Genomic DNA, 14,137 nt, shown 5'->3' on the forward strand with positions numbered 1-14,137 from the left:
TTCTCCATAGATGCTGCCTGTCCCGCTGAGTTACTCCAGCATTTTGTGTCTATCTTCAGTGTAAACCAGCATCTGCAGTTGCTTCCTACACATTTTGATGTAGATGGGGTTTTTTTCAAATATATAAATAGAAGTATAACCTTGATGTTTAACCTTGACAAGCGAGGCTAATATTAACAGGTTATGAGATGAATTCCCGAGACTATCGCTACATCTTCCAATTAGATTTTCTCAAGAAAATCTCTACTTTCTCCGAAGTATTTTCCTATGTTTAAAATTTGCAATTTAAACCTCGTGAACGCAAGAGACTTTCCTTTGCACTTAATGCACAAATTATTGAGCTAAAGGAGCCTGGATTTAAATTCAAGGGTGTAGATGAATAGGTTCGCATCCCCTTTACCACTGGAAATGACTGCACGTTATGTTATTCTTCTGTATTTTTATTGCAAATAAAATTATGATGCTTGAAATCAAGCATCCATTCGCCCAATGACCCGGAATATGTTTTACCTTCCATCTGGCAATAAACAAACGCACAACACATAATCTACGCAATATTAATCCCAGATACTGGTATTTCCGTGCCGCAGATTAGACGCTGAGAGGATTTTTATGCCGTTGTCAATTTGGCACAGTTCTCTGCTGTCCGGGATACGCTTTACAGATATCAGCGATGCGCAAATATAAATAGATACAGCCGGCAGAGAAATAAAGGAAACAATATTAAAAATACATGAAAGCGCCTAATCAATGAATAGGGATTAAGTCATTTGTTTATTTGGATATACCTGCTTTTTAAAAAAAAAATAAATGCACACGCATATACATACATGTACATTTGCGCATATCTAATGTTAAACGTATATTGATGACATTCAAAGCTATAAGCACAACTAGACAGATGTAAAGCTTTAACCGATGTGTATTTTGTGTCATTCATTTTGCTCCATGTATATTGGTTCATTGGGATACGCGTGTTTTTTGCTTGTTTATGCACATTTGCTGGTTGTTTTCTGTACACGTTTACGGTTTTACATGGTTCCATTTATTAAGTTAAAAGCTCAGATCAAATCTAAGCGGGGTTTCGGCGCGGTATGTTTTAGTTGAACTGGGTGCCTGTTTGCACACGAGTGGTGTGGGTGCAGGGTGGGACGAGGTCGCTTTAAGAGTTGGAGCAGCGGCCGCGCCGCTTCAGCTCCAGCCCGGGATCTGAAGCACACGCACACAGCGCAGTCATGGCGGACAACATCAAAACGGGAGTCTTCGCTAAAAATGTCCAGAAGCGGCTGAACAGGGCCCAAGAAAAGGTAAGGAGCTGGCGGCGGTCGCCTCCACGCCGCAGCATACTGGGTCCGTTTTGGGAAAGGTGCTTTTAGTTTCGGTTTTGGTCGCGGTCCGTGTGTGGCTGAACATTTCAGCACCAGAGGCGAGCGGACAGCGGCCGGGACCGGGAGCAGGGGACGTGTTAGATACGGGTCGGCGGTGAGCTAGATTGGAGATAGGGGCAGATGGAGAGGAGGGTTGGGACAAGGGCTAGAGATGGCGAAGGTGCTGGGCTGGGGAGCATGTTTGTGTAACGCGAACCGGAGCACTCAGTTTGCCCGCCTGCTCAGGCAGAATCTGTGGCCGCACTTGGCGGTGGGATCCCGACTCGTGGTCCCACTCGGGGAATGCGATCAGACGCGGAGAGAGAGGGCCGACGGAGTTTGCTCTTGGTTGACCAGGCTCCAAATCGCCCAGTAGCGGGGAGACCGTGGGGCAGAGAGGAGGAGAACCCCCCACGGGGGTCTCCGCTGCGGCCGGCCCGGCAAGCTGCAAAAAAGCGCCGGGTAACCTTCAAACAGCAAAGCCGAAGGTGGAGTGTGCAGCGCCCGGGGCAGGCACGGGGAGGCGGGTTCCCTGCCAGTAACGGGCCTGTTGTTGCCCAGCACCCTGTCATCGGCGGGGAAACCCGAGTGACCGCCCACACAGGGCGGTGAAGTTTGGATGGTCCGCCACGTTTCCAGCACGGGCCGCTAAACTGCATGGAGTTATCGTGCCCGCACCGCGCACCGACTTGTTCCCAAAGCCGCTTGCGGGAACCGCGCCGGCGGCCGAGAGGCGCTTGTGTGCGCTCACTTAACTCGGCCTTTCCTGCATGCTGTCCCAACAAGCGACCGACAGATTAGGAAAAAAAACCACACTGCCTTGTGCTCTCCCAGTCCCCGCCCCCGCCCCCACATGGTTTTTATAAGAGGATTTCCTTTAATATCTCCGCTCATTCAACCGCGCTAATCCCCGGCCGAATGCTTCTCTCGTCGCTTCGCGGTACAGAGGGACTCGGTATCTCATGGGCTTCCTCACGCCTGAGTGGATGGAATTTGCATGAGATGCTGTCGAGCGGCGACATCAGGAGGCTTGCCTGCTGCAGTCGGGCGATCGTTGGTTTTACTGGCGCGGGCTGGTTAAATTGGCAATGATTCCTAGGCAGGGAGCAATCTTTGACCTTTTTTCGTTGTTATTGATTGGAATAGGGCAGTCATGTCGAGTGAAGTCATCTCTTTTGCCCAGAGATTTATTCATTACTGCTGATCAAATAAAAAAAAGTGTTTTTTCTCTCAATGCCGTGTAAGAACATCTCTCTTAATGGATTAAATTTAACGCGAATTGTCAATGTGACATTGTGTGGTTAACAGAGTCAGCCCTTGTGATGCCTTTCCATCTTTTAAAGGGTGAATTGTAATGCTTGTCAGGAGGGAATTGAAAGATTGCATTGAATATATTATCTGTGTTCCTTACATTTATTTAGTACGATATCAAAGGTGGGAAGTGTTCCTCAAACAACGAACACTTAAAAACAATTTGATTTGTCATTCTTTGCACCATACCAAACAGTTCCTATGTGAGTGAATTATCAAGGAGAAAGAATTGTATTCATTTGAAGTAAGATGGAGCCTCAAACTATTCTGACTTGCTGCTAGATATGCAGATCAAATTGCTTGCAAAGGTCAACTTAAATGGCCCACTGGAACCATTAAATGTGGGTTTAGCACAATATATCAAAAAGTGATCGATTTAAAATCTGTATGCATGTGCGTGTGTGTTAATTAATTCATAAGATTCTGTGTTTCTAGATGGCTATAACAGTGACCAGTCATATTCTGATTTGACTGCTGTGGAACTAGATTAATCTTGTTGGATTGATGTGAGATAGAGTTATAGAGCGATGCAGCATGGAAACAGGCCCTTCAGCCCAACTTACCCACACCGACCAACATGTCCCAGCTACCCTAGTCCCACCTGCCTGCATTTGGCTCGTATCCCTCCAAACCTGTACTATCCATGTACCTGGGTAACTGTTTCTTAAAAGCTGCCTCAACTACCTCCTCTGGCAGCTTGTTTTATACACCCACCACCCTTTGTGTGAAAAAGTTACTCCTCAGATTCCTTTTAAATCTTTTTCCCTTCACCTTAAACCTATGTCCTCTGGTCCTCGATTCACCTACTCTGGGCAAGGGACTCTGTGCATCTACCTGATCTAATCCCCTCATGATTTTATACACCTCAATAAGATCACCCCTCATCCTCCTGCACGCCACGAAATAGTGTCCCAGCGAACTCAACTTCTCCCTATAGCTAAGATACTCTAGCCTGACAATATCCTCGTAAATCTAGAAATAATGTCAATATATATTGACTTTGGTGGGATCTTTGAGGTTACATACCCTAATTGTGTATAAATACTACAATTTCAAATACATCGTTCAAAAGTGTCCAGAACATATAATTTGTGGATACAAGCGACCTTTTTCCTTTGGAAACATCACATCTACTACCAAATACATAGAGATAATGCATTCTCAAATTTGCTTTAATTCGAGATGTCACTATTTTCTGTTCTCATGTGAGAGTAATTCCCATGTCCAGGTGTCATTGTGAACTGTGGGCACAAAGCAAAATAACTATTCAAATCATTAAACCAAAGGTTGGTCAAAGTGGCTTGTAAAATAATGTCTCCATCGAATAACATTTTACTGCCTTTTTTATATATAATCGCTATTCATGTTTCTTACTGGGTACTGCAAGATTACAGGAGAATCAACACATTTCCTAGGGCTATATTTTGGAATGTTCAGTGCACAGTTATTTCATCTAAGATCAATTAGGAAAAGTGTTTGAACGTTGTGTCCTTGAAACTATCACAATACCATTCATTGTGTCCTCAAGAATACCGAGGGACATATTTAAGTGCAGCAATACAAAAATCTATGCTGAAATGATGTGACCTTCTTTCATTGGGCACATAACCTTTTGACAGTGGTTCAGTCCGCAATTATTTATGTGCTCAATTTGAATACAAAATTAGCTGAACTAAAGACGTTTAATTTTTTTTTTGGACTTGAGCATAAAAACGTATTTTTTGCTTGCATGTTCCATGATAATAGAATTCTAATCTGCTACACCAAATTCAATTGGGAAATATTAAATGACAGTCAATTACATTGTGGAGACAGTCTCAACATGTAATCGAAAGCCAAGTGTTGAAGTTCCACACAACACTGAAGCATACAAGGTACACAAAAAAGCTGGAGAAACTCAGCGGGTGCAGCAGCATCTATGGAGCGAAGGAGCGAAGGAAAGGAAATAGGAGGAGGAACCCGAAGGCTGGGGAAGGGGAGGAGACTGCAAGGACTAACAAAATTGGGAGAATTCAATGTTCAAGATGACACATACAATCTGGATTTTCTTTCCCTCAATTCACAGCCACACCTTCAGTTGTGTCGATCATATGCTTTGCAAGAGCTGAAGGAGTTCTGTATTGTATCGGTCAAAGGTGCCATTTCTGAGAGGGGGAGCATTAAATCTTCAATAGAAACATAGAAACATAGAAATTAGGTGCAGGAGTAGGCCATTCGGGCCTTCGATATGGCTGATTCAATATGATCATGGCTGATCATCCAACTCAGTATCCCGTACCTGCCTTCTCTCCATACCCCCTGATTCCCTTAGCCACAAGGGCCACATCTAACTCCCTCTTAAATATAGCCAATGAACTGGCCTCAACTACCCTCTGTGGCAGAGAGTTCCAGAGATTCACCACTCTCTGTGTGAAAAAAGTTCTTCTCATCTCGGTTTTAAAGGATTTCCCCCTTATCCTTAAGCTGTGAAGGCAGTAATGCACCACTTGATGCCACTTTGCTAAAATGTCTATCTTTTGACTGATATCACAAATACAGATTTTCTACTTGTGCTTTCTATCTACAGATTTCCTACTTCAGCTTTTTGTTGGGCTTTGCTGTGCATAACTGACTGCCACAATCCCTGCATTTTAACTCTTAATATCTCAAAAAAACGTTGCTATTTCTTGAGGAACTAAAAGCCTTAAATTCTGACTAATAGATTGGGATTTGACACATCCAAGGTCATCGTCCTTCCCAAGGTCATCTACCTTACAACTCTGAGTACCACATATTCCAACTAGTGTTTTCTCTGCATCCTTAAGATAGACCCAACAAGCTGGAGTAACTCAGCGGGACAGGCAGCATCTCTGGAGAGAAGGAATGGGTGACGTTTTGGGTCGAGACGCTTCTTCAGACTGGTTAGGGATTAAGGAAAAAAGATATATAGACGGTCATGTGGAGAGATGGAGAACAATGAATGAAAGATATGCAAAAAAGTATTGGTGATGAAGGAAACAGCCCATTGTTAGCTGTTGGGTGAAAATGAGAAGCTAATGAGACTTGGGTGGGGGAGAGAGAGTGTGAGAGGAAATGCCGGGGCTACCTAAAGTTAGAGAAATCAATAAACATCATCCATTCCTTCTCTCCAGATTTGGGTGGGAAGGGAGGAGTTAACCAGGGAGTTGCGGAGGGAACGGAAGGCAGAAAGGGGTGGAGATGGGAAGATGTGACTAGTGTTGGGATCCCATTGGAGGTGGCAAAAACCGGAGAATTATTTTCTATGCGATGGCTAATGGGGTGAAAGGTAAGGACTAGGGGGATTCTGTCTCTGTTGCGATGAGGGGGAGGGGGAGCAAGGGCGGAGCTGTGGGGTACCAAGGAGACACGAGTGAGGGCCTCATCTATGATGGGAAAGGGGAACCCCCGTTTCCTAAAGAATGTGGATATCACGGATGTCCTGGTATGGAACATTTCAACTTGGAAACAGATGTAGCGTAGGCGGAGGAATTGGAGTAGGGGATATAGTCTTTGCAGGAAGCAGGCTGGGAAGAAGCGTAGCCGAGATAGTTGTGGGTCAGTGGGTTTGTAATAGACGTCAGTCGATAGTCAATTTCCTGTGATGGAGATCAAGGAAGGGGAGGGAGGTATCGGAGATGGTGCAAGTGAATTTGAGTGCAGGATGGAAATTGGTGGTGAAGTTGATGAAGTCCATGAGTTCTGCATGGGTGCAGATCCTTATCCCTAACCAGTCTGAAGAAGGGTCTCGACCCGAAATGTCACACATTCCTTCTCTCCAAAGATGCTGCCTGTCCCGCTGAGTTACTCCAGATTTTTATGTCTATCTTCGGTTTAAACCAGCATCTGCAGTTCCTTCCTACACATTTCTTTCCATCCCTGATTTCCTTCTCCTCACCCCAGCCCCGACCTGATTATCCATCTCATGGTCCAGACCAAAACCTCTGCAACACACTCTCTGCTCCACTCTTCACATAAGGCACTCATTAATACTTCTATAACCTCTCCTAATGTGTCACTTAAATTGGTCTCTTTATATATTTTACAAGTATCTTGGTATATTTTACTCTATTAAAGTCTAATTGTAAATGGCAATTATTCTTTCATGCATATCTATATAGAATAATTGGTTTTCCATTAAAGGAGATGTCCATTTGGACCATTCTGCTTCCTTATAAAACAAAATTTAAATCACCCCCTCAATCCTTCTAATTTCCTTTGCTTCATATGAATGATGTACTTCATACATATTTGTCTTTCTCAAGTCAACCTAGCTGATTCTCCTTTTCACCTCTAGCCTCTGTCACTATCTCCATCCTTCTACCAATCACTGCCCCTCACCTATATCCATCTACCACTTGTCAGGCTTTGCCCTCACCTTCCAGCTTTCTACCACCTACTTCATTAGTCTGTTGAAAGCTCCCAGCCCAAAATGTTGCCTTTCCAATTTGCTCCACAGATGCTGCCTAACGGGGTACTGATTGTGGATGATCAGCTATGATCACATGGAATGGCGGTGCTGGCTCGAAGGACCTATTGTCTATTGTCTATAGTCTATAACCCACTGAATTCCTCCGGCACTTTTGTTTTTATTTTGCACAGCCTACTCTTTATTCAATTTCTGATTTTTTTTTTTCCTCTACCAATAACAAGGTATTTTGTCTATAACACCTGTATTGAAATGGCATTACCTTTTCTCATGCCTTTTGAATGATAATATTCATACCTTTCTTTAAGCTGTGTGTGTTTTGGATCTTGTAATGGGCTGGCAAATTTGAGGAAACAATCTTGACGCTTTCAGTTGCCATATTTCACACCTTGTTTGTTTGCTTAGAAACCACACTTCTCCATGGTATTTATCTTTCTCTTGCACTCATCAAAACTGTTCAAGAGATGGGTTTTTTCAATGAGACATATCAACCAGCAATTATTAAGAACAGAGTTGTTTTTTGTTACAAATGAATGTTGAATCTTCCTCATTTAAAATAATTTAACTGAATTAATTACTTGGATAATGTGAACAAATATTTTTTATTCTTATCTTTGTAAAATCCCACTGCTTGAGCATGGAAGGTGTTTACAGATACTCCTTTATGTTGATGGTTATTGGAGCGGCCGTGTTTTGCCACATTAAGTGGTTGACGTGGACAAAGTGCTTCAGTAAATTAAGAAGTGGAAGGCTTGGATAGAGTGGATATGGAGAGGATGTGTTCACTAGTGGGAGAGTCTAGGACTAGAGGTCATAGCCTCGGAATAAAAGGACGCTCCTTTAGGAAGGTGATGAGGAGAAATGTCTGGCTAAAGAATTTCACGGAAGGCTGTGGATGCCAAGTCAACGGATATTTTTAAGGCAGAGATAAAGGTCATAGCCTCAGAATTCAAGGATGTTCCTTTAGGAAGGAGATGAGAAGGAATTTCTTTAGTCAGAGGGTGGTGAATCTGTGGAATTCTTTACCACAGAAGGCTGTGGAGGCCAAGTCAATGGATATTTTTAAAGCAGCGATAGATAGATTCTTGATTAGTGTGGATGTCAGGGGTTATGAGGAGAAGGCAGGAAAATGGGGTTAGGAGGGAGAGATAGATCAGCCATGATTGAATGGCGGGATAAACTTGATGGGCCGAATGGCCTAATTCTGCTCCTATAAGTGATGAACATGAAGATATAGATCAGGGAAGTGAGCAAGATATGTTTTGAGTTCTGGTCTTATTTCTGGTTTAGAAAGCAGTGTTGGCCTTGCCTGGTCCACGTGCAAGTATTTGCTTCGACACCTCTCCCCTACTTCCCTGATACAGGAATCTAGTGTCTGGTTGAATTCAATTTGAAATAATATAAGGCTGAAGTTTCACGTGATGTGCCACTGAAGCCTCACCTCCCCACAACATCCTGACGCCCCTTGCAGGAGTCAAAGCTGCAGGTAACACTTCAACTTCTCATATCTCTTAAGGTTTTGTAACATGTTTTTAAATTATTCTGGTGAAAACTAACACATTAGCAAGGAATAAAGTCAGTCATACAGCATGGAAACAGGCCTCTGACCCAACTTGTCCATGTTGAACAAGGTGCCCCATCTAAGGAGCCCCATCTAAGCTAGCTACATTTACCTGCATTTGGCTCATGCCCACCTAAACCTTTCCTATCCATGTGCCTGCACAAATGTCTTTTAAATGTTGTTATTGTATCTGCCTCAACGTGTTCCTTTGGTAGCTTCTTCCATATACCTACCGCCCTCTGTGTGAAAATTATGTCACTCAGGTTCCTATTACCTCTTTCCCCTTTCACCTCAAACCTCCGCCATCTAGTGTTTGATTCCCTTACTCTAAGAAAAATACTTTGTGCATTAACCCTCTCTATTCCCCTCGTGATTTTATATACCTCAATAAGATCACACCTCGGTCTTCTGCACTCCAAAGAATAAAGTCTTAGCTTGCCCAAGGTCTGCCTACAGCTCAGGCACTTGAGTCCTGGAAACACCCTTATAAATCTTCTCTGTATTCTTTCTAGCTTAATGGCATCTTTCCTATAGTATGGTGCCCAAACGTGAACACATTTCTCCAAATTCTACCTCACTAATACCTTGTATAAATGTAATATAACAACCCAACATATGCACTCCAATTAAGGGCGGCACGGTGGCCCAGCGGTAGAGTTGCTGCCTTACCTTGCTTGCAATGCCAGAGCCCCAGGTTTGATCCTGACTAAGGATGCTGTCTGTATGGAGTTTGTACGTTCTCCCTGTGACCCCGTAGGTTTTCTCTGAGAAAGGTAGAGGCGGAGACTGTGGGCTGTGGGAGAGCTGGGAAGGGGAGGGGAAGGAGGGAGAAAGCAAGGGCTACCAGAAATTGGAGGTCAATGTTCATACCGCTGGGGTGTAAACTGCCCAAGCGAAATATGAGGTGCTGCTCCTCCAATCAGAATATATATATATATGTATATACACATACACATACACACCAAAGTACCCATAAAAAAACAAACAATAATAAGCAATTGGAAAGGAGGAAGGAAGGTATAAGTTATTTGCCTTCCTTCACAGTGGGAATGTGAGGTCGCCAAATAAACAGGTCGCCGTGAGTGCAGTGATCTTGGCGTTTGCGGGGACATGGATCCATGAGTCTAGTGCGAGTGTGGACGGCTTTCTGACTGTTCGGGCGGACAGGGGCTGCAGACAGAATGACAGCGGTCAGTACAACTCTGGTCACATCACGGTGTAGGAGCGTGTGTGTGGCCCGGACATTGAACTGATGGCTGTGGGTCCTGGGGATTCTCACACGCCATTGTGGTGGCTGTTTTAGTCTATATTTAATTTTTATGGGGTTATGCATCTTGTTTATTTTTTGTATGACTGCTGGCAAATCAAATTCCTTGTATGTTTACATACTTGGCAAATAAATTAAATACATTTACAATTGCAATAATAGCAATAATAGTCTATGTAGTTCAGAGCTTATTTGGAGGTTGTAGTGTTTAATAGCTTAATGGCTGTAGGGAAGAAGCTGTTCCAGAACCTGGACTTCAGTTTTCAGGCTCCTGTACCTGTGATAATTTAGCTTTTGTGATTACTGATAAGATGTTAGATTATGTTTCAGTTTGTCGTCTCTAATGGGTGCAAAAGTCCCAATAGTATTGTTGGTGAAAGAGCAGGAGGGTTTTGCAACAACTAGTTCTCTAATGTTCATCTCACGACGATCATCACAAGCATTAAAATAGATGATCTCAACATTTATGTCAATGTGTTATTGCGTTCGACTGTGATGGGTTGTACTACTGCTGTGTCTCTGCTTAACAAGTATATTATTGGATAAAATGTTGCTGTCTGACACATAGTTAACAGTTGCACCATAAAAGTGGAAATAAGTTATGACGTTAAAGAACAAGCAAAATGAAGGTAATGGAACTGATAAAAGGCAATGACTGAAGACCAACTGTTAGATTCCCAGTTTGTGGTCATTAGAAGCAGCTTGTAATGTGTAGGAAGGAACTGCAGATGCTGGTTTACACTGAAGATACACACACAATGCTGGAGCCAAGGGCCTGTCCCACTTTCACAACCTAATTCACGACCTTTTTTACTCGTGGACATTTTTCGTCAGGCTAGAAAAACGCCCCGACCTACTTGATGCCACGAGCACCTACGACTAGCATCACGGCCTGCTATGACTTACCTACGACCTCCTATGACCTCGTGCTGCGATGAAGAATCAAGGGCAAACTCGGCAGTAGTCGTAAATTAGGTCGTGAAAGTGGGACAGGCCCTTTACTCAGCCGGATAGGCATCATCTATGGTGAGAAGGAAACGTCACACATTTCTTCTATGCCTGTCCCGCTGAGTTACTCCAGCATTTCTTGTCTATCATTAGCTTGTAATGATTCCATGCAGTGTGCAGAGCAAAACTGCATCAGAGCAGATGTTCCGAGTCGGGGGTAATGTGTACGTCATCAGCTTCAAATAACTGTTTAACTTATTGGACCCTGGAGCACTGTTACAGGAAGCTGCTGGTGGAAAGCTGCATATTAAATATTAGTTTGCTCCTTTTCATAAGGTTATGGCTGTGTTGGTTTTTAGTTGTTAGTCTTCATGGATCAGCAGGGAATTTGTTGAGATCTCTTTTGCTGTGTGGCCAATATTGTTTTTTACATATTGCTCCACTATTCAGTATAGTCTCCTAAAACAATTCTGTTCTTCCTTTATGTCATTAAACTATTTCATTCTGGACGTTGCAATTTTGCTCTGTAATTATAGTGCTATAATGCTGAAAACTATATTCTGCACTCTCAATTGTTTCTGTCTGTACAACCTGTCGTACCTGGCAATTATTGCACTTATGTATGGGATGACATGATTTGACTGGATAGCATGCAAACAAAACCTTTTCACTCTATCTTGGTCCACATGACAATAATGAACCAATCGTGATACCAAAGGCTTTATACAGGTGCTGCATAACTTCCTTGCTCTTGTGTTAGGTTCCTTGGATACAAAGGCCTGCATTCCAAATGCCTTTACAACCATCTCTATATCTCTTTGATATTTCAATGATCTATGTGTCTGGATCATCAAGTATCTATCTGTCCATTATCTCAACTGCAGTCATTTTCCTAGCTCGGTCAGTCACTGGCCTTTAATTCTGTGCGTCTCAGCTATTGCTAACAATGGAGAACATTTTGCTGAAGTCCAGATTCATAGAATTCATATTATTCTCCTCGTTCTCTCATTACCTTTGGTACATCAGGCATGACCTACATTGACAAATCCATTCTGGATTTCTCTAGCCTAGTGAAAATTGTCACGGTGTTAAGACCTCTGTGCCTAATTATAAACTTGAGTAATTTCTTGACAACAGACATTAGACCAACTTCTGTAATATCCCTAATTTTCCCTCTCATCTTTTCTTAACACAATTTTCCAGTCTAAAAGAACACTAACATGTTACAAAATGTTCCTAAGATTACAGTTAGAACATCTGAAAATGTCCTCTTACAAAGATGGTTACCCAACAAAGTATTCTTACAGCAATGGCCAGTACAACAATATATCAAATGTAATATTGCATGGAACACAAATGCATATATACCACAAATTATGGTGAGTGTTTACGTGTCTATAAATATTAAATTATGAGTAATTCATAATTTTGAAATGTACCATTTTGATCCTTTCCACAATAACCTCATCCTCTAAGCTGAAGATAACGTGGCCACTGTATTCAATTCCGAATGTTTCTGCAAACAAGCTTAAAGCATTATTATTATTACATGCTACTCCAAGACGTGTATAGTATCATCCACTGCAATATGATATCTTCAAGTTATATTGCAAGTGCGAGGCAGTAAGTTGGACTTTGCTACACTCTGTTGAATTCTAACCCTCGGGAATGCATATTAAATCAGGGAAGACGGACACAAAAAGCTGGAGTGATTTAGCAGGTCGGACAGCATCTCTGGAGAAAATAGGTGATGTTTCTGGTTGAGATCCTTCTTCAAACCCATAACGTCATCTATTCCTTTTTCCCCCCAGAGATGTTGTCTGGCCCGCTGAATTAGTTCAGCTTTTTGCTCGGTTTAAGCTAGCATCTGCAGTTCCTACATTAAATCATGGTAGGCTTGGAATACACTGAAATACACAACGCGAGCCGTGCGTTGTGAATCAAAGTGATCTTTAGTACGGTAATACAGAGATCAGCAGACACACGACTGGGGAGGGTTTTCCCAGGGCTGTCCCTGTATACCAGGGCACACCCCTTAACCACGTGACGACTCCTTCCTGCCACAGTCAGGTGACCCTGCCAGCCCAAGTTGCTAAGGTTCGTTCAGTAAGTGGCCTAACCATCAGGTGGCGCCGCAAAGTACCATATATGTTTAAGATGAGTGAGTGCCATGTGGCACATCTTTTGTGCCAACCATTTCCATGAGTTGAGCACCTTGAGTAAAGAATATTTTGCACACAATTTCATTCTTGTTACTTACCTTGGTGAAGAGCAACACAAAAGAGCCTACGGATACTACCTTGGCGTTAAGTTCAGCCTGTTATCGCTTAAGGGAAGGATAAGACAATAATCAAACGTGAAGTGACAGAAGTAAGTTTCTCTGAAGTTGTGCAGCGGTGAAGGTAGGCAGAGAATGAATATGTTGGCAACAGTATGAGACTTACATCAGGTATAAGTGCAGTTTCATAGCAAAAGGATTTGAGTATAAGAGCAGGGAGGTTCTACTGCAGTTGTATGGGGTCTTGGTGAGACCACACCTGGAGTATTGCGTACAGTTTTGATCTCCCAATCTGAGGAAAGACATTCTTGCCATAGAGGGAGTACAGAGAAGGTTCACCAGACTGATTCCTGGGATGTTAGGACTTTCATATGAAGAAAGACTGGATAGACTTGGCTTGTACTCGCTAGAATTTAGAAGATTGAGGGGGGACCTTATAGAAACTTACAAAATTCTTAAGAGGTTGGACAGGCTAGATGCAGGAAGATTATTCCCGATGTTGGGGAAGTCCAGAACAAGGGGTCACAGTTTAAGGAGAAGAGGGAAGTCTTTTAGGACCAAGATGAGAAAATCATTTTTTACACAGAGAGTGGTGAATCTGTGGAATTCCCTGCCACAGAAGGTAGTTGAGGCCAGTTCATTGGCTATTTTTAAGAGGGAGTTAGATGTGGCCCTTGTGGCTAAAGGGATCAAGGGATATGGAGAGAAGGCAGGTATGGGATACTGAGTTGGTTGATCAGCCATGATCATATTGAATTGCAGTGCAGGCTCGAAGGGCCGAATGGCCTACTCCTGCACCTATTTTCTATGTTTCTACTCCCGGAATGACCAATATCACTACACACTGATATTAAGGGTTTGGACTCGCTAGAGGCAGGAAACATGTTCCCGACATTGGGGGAGTCCAGAACCAGGGCCACAGTTTAAGAATAAGGGGTAGGCCATTTAGAACGGAGATGAGAAAACACTTTTTCACATA

At 42.9% G+C, this 14,137-nt stretch overlaps 1 protein-coding gene across 5 annotated transcripts in view; it reads left to right on the forward strand.

Moving 5' to 3' along the window:
* The first annotated feature begins 1,152 nt into the window (after window positions 1–1,152).
* Window positions 1,153–14,137, forward strand: part of LOC129696197 (amphiphysin-like) — a 221,110-nt gene continuing 208,125 nt past the window's right edge. For all 5 annotated transcript variants that reach the window (XM_055633840.1, XM_055633841.1, XM_055633837.1 and 2 more), the window contains exon 1: window positions 1,153–1,307. In XM_055633840.1, the coding sequence (XP_055489815.1) occupies window positions 1,236–1,307 (72 nt within the window). In that variant the 5' untranslated portion in view covers window positions 1,153–1,235. The remainder of the gene's footprint in view (window positions 1,308–14,137) is intronic.

The sequence above is a fragment of the Leucoraja erinacea genome, chromosome 4, assembly GCF_028641065.1.
Source record: "Leucoraja erinacea ecotype New England chromosome 4, Leri_hhj_1, whole genome shotgun sequence".
In the NCBI taxonomy this organism is placed as follows: Eukaryota; Metazoa; Chordata; class Chondrichthyes; order Rajiformes; family Rajidae; genus Leucoraja; species Leucoraja erinaceus.